At 34.1% G+C, this 13,338-nt stretch overlaps 1 protein-coding gene across 1 annotated transcript; it reads left to right on the top strand.

Moving 5' to 3' along the window:
• Positions 1 to 873: 873 nt before the first annotated feature.
• Positions 874 to 3,857, top strand: LOC144565717 (uncharacterized). Its single transcript, XM_078315540.1, has 3 exons — positions 874 to 1,469; positions 1,914 to 2,012; positions 2,926 to 3,857. Exons 1-3 carry the CDS (start codon positions 923 to 925, stop codon positions 3,312 to 3,314), a joined length of 1,035 nt encoding a protein of 344 aa, XP_078171666.1. The 5' UTR covers positions 874 to 922; the 3' UTR covers positions 3,315 to 3,857.
• Positions 3,858 to 13,338: the final 9,481 nt, after the last annotated feature.

Here is a 13,338-nt window from a genome sequence, read left to right as displayed (position 1 = left end):
TGCTCTAGAATCTCCTTAAAACTGTGATTTTGTACCTATCCAAAAACATAGTAAAAAGTTTCTAAAAAAATATAAAATTTGGTCTCTAAGAATATTTTATTATAAAGATTATGTTGAGTGGTTCGAATAGACTGCTTGAACTTTAAAAACAGAAATAAAGAATATAGAGCATATTGAAGTACAAAAATTATAATTATGATGTATTTGAACTGTCCTCCATTTAGATGCATTTGAACCGTCCTCCTTTTAGAAATCAATTTTTATTGATACATCAGAACCTGTAAAACCAATCTAAAATATGTCTTTTGAAATTTGTCACGTATTGATCATTAGTACTTAGATATTGATGACAATTAGCATGTTTTCTAGATTTTTTTTGTTTTTTTTTAAGGATAGCTAACAATAGTTAAGTTCAAACTGAAAAATGTAACTGTGAGAAATAAAACAATGAGGACAAATAAAATTGACTGTAATTTACAAATTACCATCAGTCCTGGGCTGTGGCGTTATTTTAAACATAAAAGAAAACTAAAGTAACTTGGTTTGTAATTTCCAAAGCAAAAAGGGTTTCTGCGCAGAGGAAAAGGAGCAAATCACACCTGTAACACGGTCTAGCTTAAACTGGAATTCTATAAATACCTCTCCTGCTATCTTCGTCTTCCCTCTCTCTCTCTCCACCCAATTACAAAAACCCTAACCCCACATTGTTCTACACTTTCTATACTCTTACTCAATTCTTACTACAATTGATCAAGGTTCGATTCTCTCTCTCTCTCCTTTATTATATCCTTTCTTTTTATTTTCTTTTCACCTCCATTTTTGCTATCCTGAGCTCAGACTCGAGCTCGTGAGGCCATAGCTACTAGTTTGAGTAGTCAACTTGTCATTTGTCTATTGTCTCTCTTTGTTACCCCTTTTGGCCATGGGAATTCTAGTTTCCTTAGAAAAGTCGACTTTAGATCTGCATATCTTTGTATTGTATTGTATCGAGGTTGTTGTGGGTCAAGCGACAAGAGCTCGGCGCGGGATTGTACTAGTGACGAGACATCATTCAATCCCGATTCTCTTCGTTTCCCTATGTTTAGCTTCCCTTTTTGTTGATTTGGCTCTTTTAACGAGGATCCGATCTCCTAGTCAAATCCCCTCTATTGTTTCTCTTTTATTGCACCTTGCCTCGATTCCAATGCCTCTGGATCTAACTTGTGGTCCCCGTTTCTCTTTTTTTTTCTTATTTGCTTTCTCTTCTCTCTCTACCATTGCTGTAACAGAGACGAGAGCTGAGGGGACTTCAAAAGTTTTGTTAGCACTACTCGAACTGTCGACTGTGATTTCAAGGATGAAACTGGGATTTCGTAGTGATGGTACTCTCAAGTGCAGGATCGATGGAAGGCGTTTCTTAGCAATTGCAACGATAACTGCACTGGCTGTCGTCTTCCTCATCAGCTTCTACTCGGTCGCCATTGCACCAGGTGTGTGTGTGTCTCTCTCTCTCTGATTTTTATTTTTCTGTGTTTTGACTGAATCTTTTCTTGTTATCTACTATCTGGGTTTCCGAATTTGTTTTATTTGTTTTTAGAAGGCATTTTAAAGACAAGCAATCCCGTCTTAAATTATTTGTAATTATCAGGTGCTTGAATTTGAATGATTGTTATATCATTGTAATAGTTATATAACTCATGCTCTTTTTTGGAAATTGGTTTCTCAATAATTTATGTTTATCTTTTGTTTGTTCCTCTTATCATGTTATTTTGGATTTCTCCTCTTTGTTATTTATATCATTCTGTTCTCTTTTGTTGTTTTTTTTTTTTCTTAAACACCCCAAAACCATTATAATATGCCTTTCACTAAAAATATTTTTAATATAATATCTCACATCTTTATTACTTGTTTAATCATTTATTTTTTACCATCAGGGATTTATTGGCCGCCTCAGCAAGAAATGACGGAGAATAACGTACAGCAAGAATCACAGCGCAGCGCCGTTTCCTCGCAGCGGAAGCTTCTCAGTCAAGGTACAGTTTCGCCTCATTATTTTCTCACTTTATGACCTACTTGAAAATCAAATCAACGGTTAGTATTAAATAATCTGCTCATCCAATGGCTGTATTTAATTGGGGAAGAATATTCGTGTCTATTTTGTACAAATGCCAAACGAACATTTATCCAAGGGGGCCCCAAAAATTCAGCAGGGAGAATTGTTGTCGTGTAGTTAGTTTTTGCACGGGAAAGGTGAGCGTGGGTTGGCATGGGTTGGTCCCCGCCGGTAGATACTTCCAAAACCAGCTGGTGCTGGCGTTTGGAACACATGTTTTTCTGTTTCTTTTTCTATGTTGTGTTCCGTGTAATCAAGTCTCTGCACCCAATGCTATTATTACATATTCACATGCATGCTGATGCAGTGTCTGGTTGCACAATTGGTTACAATTGTTTTCAAAAGTTTGTGTGGGGTCCAGTAGATTTCTGGTGAGTCGTTGTGAACACAGAGATAGAAAAAGAGGGCAGTTGATGGTGTGGGGTTCAGAATCTGTTCCCCACGGCCCACAGAGCCAGTGTTGTACCTCAGTAGAATGGCGTAGCTTTTACTAAAAATTTCACTTTTGAATTTATCATGAAAAAAATTTACTGTTTTTAACAGTTCTAAGTATTTTTCATTTTGATTAGAGAGTTACTTATGTACTATTTTTTTAAGTAATAGTTTTCTCTAGTTAAGTAAAGTATTAGAAAAAAAATTTGAATAGTTTTTTGTATATCTGTTGTATATTCCAAACTATGCATTGGGAAACAGGTTATGTCGCCTCCGCACATCAAATCCGTCAAATTCTAATTCTTATTCCAATGGAACAGTGCATAGAATAATGGAATGTCTTTTCTCTTTCTCATTATTCGAATTGTCATTTCCTTTATTATTTTTAAAAATTCCTGCAGGCATGACGCCAGCAAACCGTTCAACATCAACACTGGACACGTCCAGTGTAACCACACAAAGGGTTGGAGACGGTTGCACCAAGGATGACATCGTCATTCACCAAGGCGCCACTGCTCCATTGCCAAATGGGATACCAACCTACACGGTGCAGGTATTAAATGTGTGCGCTGAGAGGACCGATGCGGGTTGCGAACTCGGGCAGATCCATTTGAGTTGTGGTTGGTTCAGCTCCGCCCGACTTGTCAATCCGCGTGTCTTTCGCCGGCTTCGCTATGATGACTGCTTGGTAAATGATGGCCGGCCTTTCCCATCGGGCTCATCTCTATCGTTCCAATATGCCAACTCATTCCCGTACCAGCTAACCGTCTCGTCGGCATCTTGCGTGTAGAGATAGATATATATGGTTTAGTATTAAGTATTCCTTTCAATACCAATATTTGGTATGTTTTGTGTGTGTATAAGGGTGATATATACCTACTAACCTAGCTTAGAAAGGCAAAGTGATGGATATGAGTAGTTCATTATTCCACCATCGTTGAACAGTATGCTTCACACTGTTCAAATATGGTGGTCTTATTACCTGCTCATCTTTTGGGTTTCTTTTTTCTGATTTTGGTCTAAGAGAAAAATTACCACAAAAAGAACAAAAAAAATAGAAGAAAAGAAAGAGACTTGGTTTATGTGTAATGTGGAGTTAATGAAGGAGGGGCGAGTGATGGGACATGGGATGGATGGACGACCGAGATAGTGACAGCATCACGTGTGTATGAGATAGCTACTTTCTTTCTCTCTATCTTTTCTCTTTTGGGCTGAGTCTAGTAGACTAGGCATGGGCCGGACACTGCTTTTATATGTTTGTCAGCTAATATCTCTCCTTTATTGTCCTCCTTTGGATATGTTGTAGTAAGAGAATTATATATATAGCTTTGCTAGTTTTTGAAGTTTTAATTTGCTCTCTTGCTTAATACGAATTTAAATTTTGGAATCTGAATCACTGTTGGCCATTTAAACAATTACTGTACTATTTCTAAAATTCAAGTTTCCATTGCATATGCTTGTGGGAGACGAACTCACGCTTCACAATAATCTTACATTCATACACAACCAGACATGCACGCTTACCTTTGTAAGCGCTTTAATTTATTGAAAGTAAAGGATGCTGGGGGAGAATTCAAATTTGTTTTTTTATAAGAGCGTTATTTCTCTGAACGATGAACAAGTGTCACAAAGAAAATTAATAGAACTGATGGCGCATAATTTGGGTAATGTATTTTGATCTTATGTTATTATTTATTAGTCTTTTTTAGTGATAAATGATAGTATACATTTGTCCGACCACGGTCAGTCGGTCACACACCTTTCGGATGCAGCTGTAACTCTGAACCTGTCTCTGGCAATCTGGTGCATGTAAGCGTACTATCTGCATTAATACCAGCATGTACATTTTTTCTGCTTTTTACCAATTAATAGACTCGTTGACACGTGTGGGATGATTAAACAGTATTATAGATAATTGACGAGCATTTAATGTTTTCTTATCAGAATTTGCGGCCATTTTTATTAATATCCCTAAAAAAAAAGAAAATTTTAAAAATGCCCCTGTCCCCCAATTTTTATCGAATATGCCCTGACCGCCTGGGCCTGGGGCGGCCCAAATAACCCAGTGAGGCGCCCCCCCCAGTGGCGCCCCATATCACAAGTGAGGCGCCTCACTGGTATTTGTTTTTTTTTTTTTTTTTTTTTTTGAGAAATCTGAGGATTTTGATTTGAATAATTTTGTTGAAAAAAGTGTTGGGTTTATGTGTATGTGTATGTCAAAAAATAAAATATTATGTGTATGTGTATGCTAAAAAATAAAATATTTGAAGAGTTTTGTGAAGAAAAACAGATTAATCTGGACCGCACATCTTAATGGGTAATTTGACTAATCTGGACCGTCGGTTAAAGAATTTTCATGCAATTGACTTCTCTGAAAATAAAATTCTCCGGGATAAACAGAGCGGTGCTTCGTAGCCTCAGACATCGCTCGCAGGGGGCTGCCGCCCCCCTGCCACCCCCCGCATACTCCTACAATCAGGTCACCAAATTTTATATTTTTTGAATTTTTTTTACTATTTTTTTTAGATTTATTGAAAATCACTGTTTTTGGATGGTCCCGAATTTTCACATACACATACACATACACATATACACATACACATATACATATACATAAATAATATACGGTTACCAATTTTTTTTTTTAAATACCAACCGTAAGAACAGAAATTACATAAAAGACCCTGAAAACGCTAAAATTATAAAGAACGGTCCAAAACTCCATAAAGGAAGACTTGGATCGCGAATCTGAGCCATCCGACGGTCGGATCGAGCTGGAAACGAAGTTAGCTTGGATTTGGGGCTGTGGAGCTCCTGTCAAAATTTCAGCACGATCCGACGGACGGATCAAAAGTTACACGCCTTTTCGTAGGACCATGTTGCATCATTATTTTTTTTTTTTACTTTTTTTAAAAAAAAAATTTCATGTATATTTTCAATAGAAAAATAAAAAATATTAAATTTTTCTGTTTTTAAAAAAAAGTAAAAAAAAAAAAAATATTGGTAACCGTATATTATTTATGTATATGTATATGTATATGTATATGTATATGTGTATGTGTATATGTGTATGTGTATGTGAAAATTCGGGACCATCCAAAAACAGTGATTTTCAATAAATCTAAAAAAATAGTAAAAAAATTTCAAAAAATATAAAATTTGGTGACCTGATTGTAGGAGTATGCGGGGGGTGGCAGGGGGGCGGCAGCCCCCTGCGAGCGATGTCTGAGGCTACGAAGCACCGCTCTGTTTATCCCGGAGAATTTTATTTTCAGAGAAGTCAATTGCATGAAAATTCTTTAACCGACGGTCCAGATTAGTCAAATTACCCATTAAGATGTGCGGTCCAGATTAATCTGTTTTTCTTCACAAAACTCTTCAAATATTTTATTTTTTAGCATACACATACACATAATATTTTATTTTTTGACATACACATACACATAAACCCAACACTTTTTTCAACAAAATTATTCAAATCAAAATCCTCAGATTTCTCAAAAAAAAAAAAAAAAAAAAAAAAACAAATACCAGTGAGGCGCCTCACTTGTGATATGGGGCGCCACTGGGGGGGGCGCCTCACTGGGTTATTTGGGCCGCCCCAGGCCCAGGCGGTCAGGGCATATTCGATAAAAATTGGGGGACAGGGGCATTTTTAAAATTTTCTTTTTTTTTAGGGATATTAATAAAAATGGCCGCAGAATTTGTATACGGGCTATATAGCCTAGAAGCAGGTGCTTACAGCTCTGTATTAAGCTTTTACTGGGACTGGGACCATGCTCTATTCTGCAGTTAGTATTTGCCCCCCATCTTTTCTTATTTATTATGAGACAAGTAGTCATTAATTCATACGACTGGAATTGCGGTCCAACGGTACCTGCTTGGAATTCCTTTCGCCATTAGGTAACAGCCCTGGCTTGGATCATCTACAATCAGTGGTGTATATATCAATTGCTATTATCTGATAGTAGGCTGCATGTCAGGGGCAGTGGTCTGCCCTGAATTGAACTAACACTGTAGATAATCCGGATATCATGTTTGACAATTTGACTTTGAGAAATTCCTAGCATGTGCAGATTTGCTCTGTTATACTATTCAACTTATTTATGATATGATACCTCATGCATTAATGCACAGCATATTTGCCAGTGGTCGGGGCACACCTCTGTAATTATGTTTTGTTTTTTCAATGATAAAAAAAAAAACTTTTCTGAAATCTCATCGGGCCTGTTCGGCAATAGATAGAATAGTGAAGGAATAGAGGAATTGTGGAATTGAGAATTGGTGACTCTTCCAATGTATTCCATTTACGTTCGGCAAGCATGACAATTGGAATTGTGAAAATATAAAGTTATAAAATATGAATTGATAGAGAAATTACTATTATAGCCTTATTGACTTTTTGTATATATTTGTACTGCTTACCTAGAAAATTGTCAATGAAATGTAAACAAATAATAAATTCCAAGAAATATAAAACCATGATTAAATCTTAGAGCAAACATCAATACAAATTAATTAAAATCCATAACAAAGTTGGCACCAACAAATTAATAAAAACTAATAAAAAAACAAAATTAATCATCACATGATATTTCGTTTCTTTTCAATTTTTGTTTAGCTAACGGAACAAGAAAAAAAAATAAAAAATTCGAAAAATAAATGAGATTAAACATGAAATGGAGTTGTCCATTGTTATACAAATGGAGAGTCACACCTTTCTTCACCAACAGCGTCAACATTCCCAGTGTATATTTATATACACCGGTCTAAGCGTAATTTCAGTTCTCTCCGATAACTAAGGCTAATTTGTAACTTGTAATTAATAGCTGATTAGATTTCTATAAAAATATCGCATTGTACACATATTAGAGAAGATGAAATATTAAAAGAAAAAACTTCTATTCAAATCATCTTCTTAAAAAACCTTTCAAATCATTTGCTTAGTGAAAGAGCAATTTGTGTCCATCAATCTTGTAGTCTTAGAGCATCTCTAACAGTGATTGCTTATGGATTGCTTATGCTGATGTGTCAATTGTTTTTGTAATTGCTGGGTTGTATGGCTATTGCTTATTTAGCAATTGTTGGAAAGAATTGCTTAATAAGAAATCATTTTCTAAAGATGAGTTGGCCAAATATATAATTCTTATTGGTCAAATGTTTAATTCTCAATTGTTTGGTTGATTGCACCAATGTAAGAGTGGATTGCTTAATTTTTAAATTTTCATAATTGTTAATTTAGCAATTAATTTTAATTGCTGAATTGGAGATGCTCTTAGTTTCACAAATCTCTCACCAAATTGTTAGAAATACTGATCGGGAGCAAATAGAGAGAAATGGTATTTCTCCTCTGGAAGCGTGTCGAAGGACAAAGGATGGGAGAATATTAAATGGGGATGAAATTGCCATGTCAGCAGAATAAAGGATAGAAATGGTCATTTTTCGTTACTTTTCCAGGCTAATTCCTAATTCCATCTCCCCCCTGGAATTGAGAAAAGAGGAAGAATGCTCTGTTTCAACCTTTCTATTCCAACTCATTTTGTTTCTGTTCGGCAGGAATAGAGCACCAATTCCTTCTAATTCCTCTATTCTACCCTAGCCGAACAGGCCCGATCAGGAATAGGGATAGCTTCTCTGGAAATGTTTGGTTTGGAATTAGCAAATGAAGAGGTTACAAATTCTATGATAAGTTGTATACATTTAATTTGTTGTGTTTGATTGCAATAGGAAAGAAAATAAATTACGGTCAATGCAAAACAAAGGCGGAAATAATTACTAGGTCATTTTTATCTTTAAGTTACATTTTTGAACTCTCGTCGGATTAAAGTAACACCATACCTTTATGCAGCCCAAAGTAAGCCCATCTTACAAATGAGGCTCAGGTTGCATTAATACATGGATTCTCTTTGGATCTCTTTTACCATATATTAGACATAAATTTTTGGGGTTGCTATTCTAAAGATAATAATTTCAATAATGAGAGCTAAGAGAAAATTTCTTATACTAATGTCCAATATATCCTTTTCTTTTAATACTATATCTGAGTACGTAATTAATGAATAACTAATATAAAAATTATTCGGATCTCAAATATCTTTTTGTACGTATAGAATGGAAACCATATAACTCTATCTAATGTTTTTTTTTAATGTTTGAAATCAGTTCCTATACTTCATGTTAAATAATTGAAATATAACTCACTTGAGAGTGCGTATATTCAAACTAAATCAATGATATCCATGTGTTTTGGCTTTTTTCACACTTGTAAATATCTAGTTATCTAAACTTAATATATTTTGTACTAAAAATATTTTGAATTTTATTAATAGATAAATCTTAATGAGTCAGTCAATATAAGTATACACTAATGATACATAGCATGAAACTTTTCTAATTAATTGGCTTGAACTTTGGGACTTACGATGAACTTGATCGCGGGTGTTATATATGCATATTTAGTTCTTAATAATGTATTATAAAGTTTATAAATAGTTTTTATATCATTAAATGAGATGTTTGGTTTATTGGGTTTGCTTGGTTCGTTTGGTTTATTTTGGTTTATTTGGTAGGTTTTAGTATTGTTTGGGTTACTTGGTTTAGTTTGGCTTATTTTATATATTTGGGTATTGTTCGTTTGGTTTATTTTGGTTTATTTGGTAGGTTTTAGTATTGTTTGGGTTACTTGGTTTAGTTTGGCTTATTTTATATGTTTGGGTATTGTTTGGTTGGTTTATTTTGGTTTATGTTTGAGTGTTGTTTGGTTTACTTGGTTTGTTACAATTTATTTGGCTGGTTTAGGTATTGTTCGGTTTATTTTGGTTTATTTGGTATATTTGGATATTGTTTGCTCAATTTGATATTTGAATCATTTCCTTTTTAGTCTTTCATTAATTACCTACTTGTATGGTATTAAAAGGGAAGGATAAATTGGGTATTAATATAAGGAATTTTCTCTTTGCTCTCATTATTGAAATTATTGTTCTTAATATAGCACCTCCCATAAATTTTAGAGTGAGGCTGTGATACTTGAGCAAAATCTTCTCCGGAAATGTTTGGTTTGGAATTAGCAAATGAAGAGATTACGAATTCTATGATAAGTTGTATACATTTAATTTGTTGCGTTTGATTGTAATAGGAAAGAAAATTAATTACGGTCAATGCAAAACAGAGGCGGAAATAATTACTAGGTCATTTTTATCTTTAAGTTACAATTTTGAACTCTCGTCGGATTAAAGTAACACCATACCTTTATGCGGCCCAAAGTAAGCCCATATTACAAATGGGACTCAGGTTGCATTAATACATGGATTCTCTTTGGATCTCTTTTACCAGATATTAGACATAAATTTTATATAATGGATCCACTTACACCTTTTTGGTGATTACACCTTACATTTAAAAAAAAAAAAAAAAATTCAAATTTAAACAGACAATCCAAATCATTGCACACGATGGATATAGTAAAATGTGCTTGCAAATCAAATTTTATATTTTTTTAAATTTTTTACTATTTATTAAGTTTTTTACAAAGTCATTGTTTTCAAACCATTGAATTTTTGTACACATCTTAATAAATAATAAAAAAAAATTCAAAAAAATATAAAATTTGATCTGCAAGCACATTTTAATATATTTATCATGTTAAACTGTTTGGATTGATTATTTAGACTTTGAAAATGTAAAGTGTAATCTGGTGTCACAAAAAAAAAACAGTGTGAGTGAATCCCTCCTCATTTTACATTGCGTGAAATTTCGAATTGTGGTAATAATTCTCCTTTCTCATTACCTTTTAAATTACAGTATAATCTAACACTTGGCTAACTAGTATGTACACCACTTATTGTCCATAAGCAGGTGTACAAAAATACTGTCAACCCATCTGACCCGTCTGACCCGATCCGTATTTAACCGAGTTGAGATGTTATTGGGTCGGGTACGGGTTGGATTTTGACAAACTCGTTACTCTGGGTCGGGTCATGGGTTTGCCCTTAATAATCCGTTTATATCCGGATCCGGCCTCAAATCTACGTTTCTACATTTTTACATAACTTCTCTTTTTATTTACTCCTCTCACGTTTAAAGCACTCTTTATTTCTACCCAATCTGAGATATGTACTTTATATTTTTATCGTGATGGATTTAAATTGTGTTTTAATCTTGCTGGACATACAATTTTTACATTCACATTTTTTTTTCCAGAACATGCAACACCAAAGTTATCTAATGCTGGGGTTACAATTCAAGACTAAAGGTAATTAATCCATATATGATCCAGATTCTAGAACTTTATATGATTTTATTATATTTGCTGACAAACTTAACTTTTATTTTTTATCACATCTTTATTATTATTTCATTTACCAGAAAGCTAAAATGTTGGAGCTCTTGAAGATATTTAAGAGTTTTAAGTTTAATTTAAATTTGAATTGTTATGTTTTTTATTTCATGAATTTTATATGCGATTGTTATATGTCGCTGCCTTTTTTTTAGGATGTTACATTCTGGATATGTTTTTTTTGTTATGGATGTTATATGCTAAATTATTTTTATTTTATTTATGTTTGTCAATTTTATTTGTACCCAGTTTTAATAAAAATAGTAAAAAGATATATAATAGATTTTTGATCAAAATTATAACCCGTTTAACCCGTCTAACCTGCATAACCCATAATAACCCGTATATAAAAAAATAGATGGATTGCGTTGGATTATGGGTGGGTCAAGTAAAGAATTTTTTTAATCCAGTGTAATCAGATTGGATTCAAATTTTAATAAAATATCATTGATTCGCCCGTTGTACACCCCTACCATAAGTCCGTTTATCCATGAATATTTCCAGTAATAGTTTACTAATGACTAAAAATTAATTTTATATAACGAAGTTAATTAATTGTTAAATGGCCTAACTAATGCGTTATAATATAGCAGATCAAAATTATAATTTTAAAATTATACAAAAATAAGAACATTTTGCTGTTAGGAGTAGACAATTTGGAGTAAAGTGGCTTAATTGGATAGAAGCTTTACTTAGTAGTGCAACTACTTGTACTAATGTCAATGGAGTGTTATCTCTGTATTTTAACTGTAGGAGGGATCAGAGACAGGGAGACCCCTGTCTCCCTTTCTGTTTCTGTTAGTAAGTGGTGTGCTATGTAAACTATTTTCTAGAGATAGAGCTGTAGGTGCTTTAAAAGGGCTTGGCCCTACACCTGCCTCAAGGGTATACGAAACCGAATCGTCTGTCCTCCGGGGGGCAGGAAATTCCTGCCCCCAGAGTCTCTGCGGGGTGGGACCGGTTACTGTTTAAGAGTTTAACTATTGTTAATGTTTTTAAATGGGCCCCACCCGCAGAGACTCTAGGGACAGACGATTCGGTCTCAGGGTATACTATCCGAAACTCTTATTAATAGGAAATTTTTTAAAAAATATCTGTAACAGAGAAACAATTTTCAGAAATTTGATATTTAAGAAAAACGTGATGGGATTAATGGGACGTTACTACCTATAACGTCCTGGTTTTTTTTTTTTTTTTTTCCCTTTTGCTGTTTTGTTAATTAGCAGTAATCTAATTTCGCTAATCAGGACGTTGTGGTCTCTAGACGTTATAGATCATCATGTTTTTCTTATATATGAAATTTTCGAGAACTGCTTTCCAATTGTTGATATATATTTTTTTTTAATAAAAATTTCGGATATACTATTACAAACTATCATTAGGCCGACGATACTATTTTATTCCTTGAGCATTGACACACTACAGTAGAGTATGCATTATGGACAATGTGCAGTTTTGAGACCTTGTCAGGGTTTCAAATTAATTTTCATAAAACTGAGATGATTACTTTACAATGTTTACATAGCAATATTGAGGAGAGGACACACTTAGCCAATCTGTTTGGATGTACACTTGCGAAACTCCCCCAAGAAAAAAAAAAATGTATTGGAAACAAATGATAATACTAAAATACCAGTATAGTTTTGTTCCCTCCAAAATAAGACATTTTGGAGGGAGGTGATGACATTGCAACAAATTGGCGAAATCAGATGTTCCTATAAGATGGGTAATGGGCAGTCTATTAGGTTCTGGAATGATGTGTGGCATGCTACATGTTATGTACATGTTATTTTCATCTCTGTCAGTTATGTACTAATCCAAATATTTCATTACAGAAAGTACTAAGGGCTTAAGGGCATAACATTGATTTTTTAAGATCCCTACATGTGGTCCTGCTGTCAGAATGGCAGTAATTACTAAAAATAATTTCCTTCCAAAAGAGGCAGGACACAACAGATTGTCCTTGATGGAATTGGGAATCCATGGGGAATTTTTATGTGGTTATTGTACCAAAATAGAATTTTAACTATGGTGCAGCTTCAGTCCAGAGGGTGGTGACTGGTTAGCAATCAATGTGTCTTGTATACAACAGGGCTAAATCAAGAAACTAATGTGCATTTGTTCCTGTCATGTCCAGATATGTCTTAAGCAGTGTTGTAAATAACGGTATGCGGTCGTCGGACGGATAGGATACCATCAAGCGATTAATCAAGAATAATCGGGAATAATCGGCCATAATCGGAAATAATCAGCCGATTAATCGGGAAAACCCATGATGTGGTGACTTATGCTAAGAATCCTTGGTGTAAATAAGTGCAAAACTTTTTTGACCATGTTTAGTGAGGTTTAATTATTGGGTTATTTGGAAATTGAGAAATAATAATTGCTTTAATTTGGGACCTTTACAATCTGTTAGGAACACTATAATTCTAACTTGCTCTACTTTGGATTACTAGGCAGGTAACATGAAATCAGAGGA

This window comes from Carex rostrata, chromosome 1 (genome assembly GCF_964058835.1).
Source record: "Carex rostrata chromosome 1, lpCarRost1.2, whole genome shotgun sequence".
NCBI classification, from domain to species: Eukaryota; Viridiplantae; Streptophyta; class Magnoliopsida; order Poales; family Cyperaceae; genus Carex; species Carex rostrata.
The sequence above is the reverse complement of the archived record's forward strand: the minus strand, read 5'-3'. Positions and strand labels throughout refer to the sequence as shown.

Excerpts from the sequence above, each read along its gene's own strand:
- LOC144565717 (XM_078315540.1), top strand. The coding sequence starts at position 923 with ATGGGAATTCTAGTTTCCTTAGAAAAGTCGACTTTAGATCTGCATATC. Across the intron at positions 1,470-1,913 it reads CTCGGTCGCCATTGCACCAG|GGATTTATTGGCCGCCTCAG; the intron begins GTGTGTGTGTGT and ends TTTTACCATCAG. Across the intron at positions 2,013-2,925 it reads GCGGAAGCTTCTCAGTCAAG|GCATGACGCCAGCAAACCGT; the intron begins GTACAGTTTCGC and ends AAATTCCTGCAG.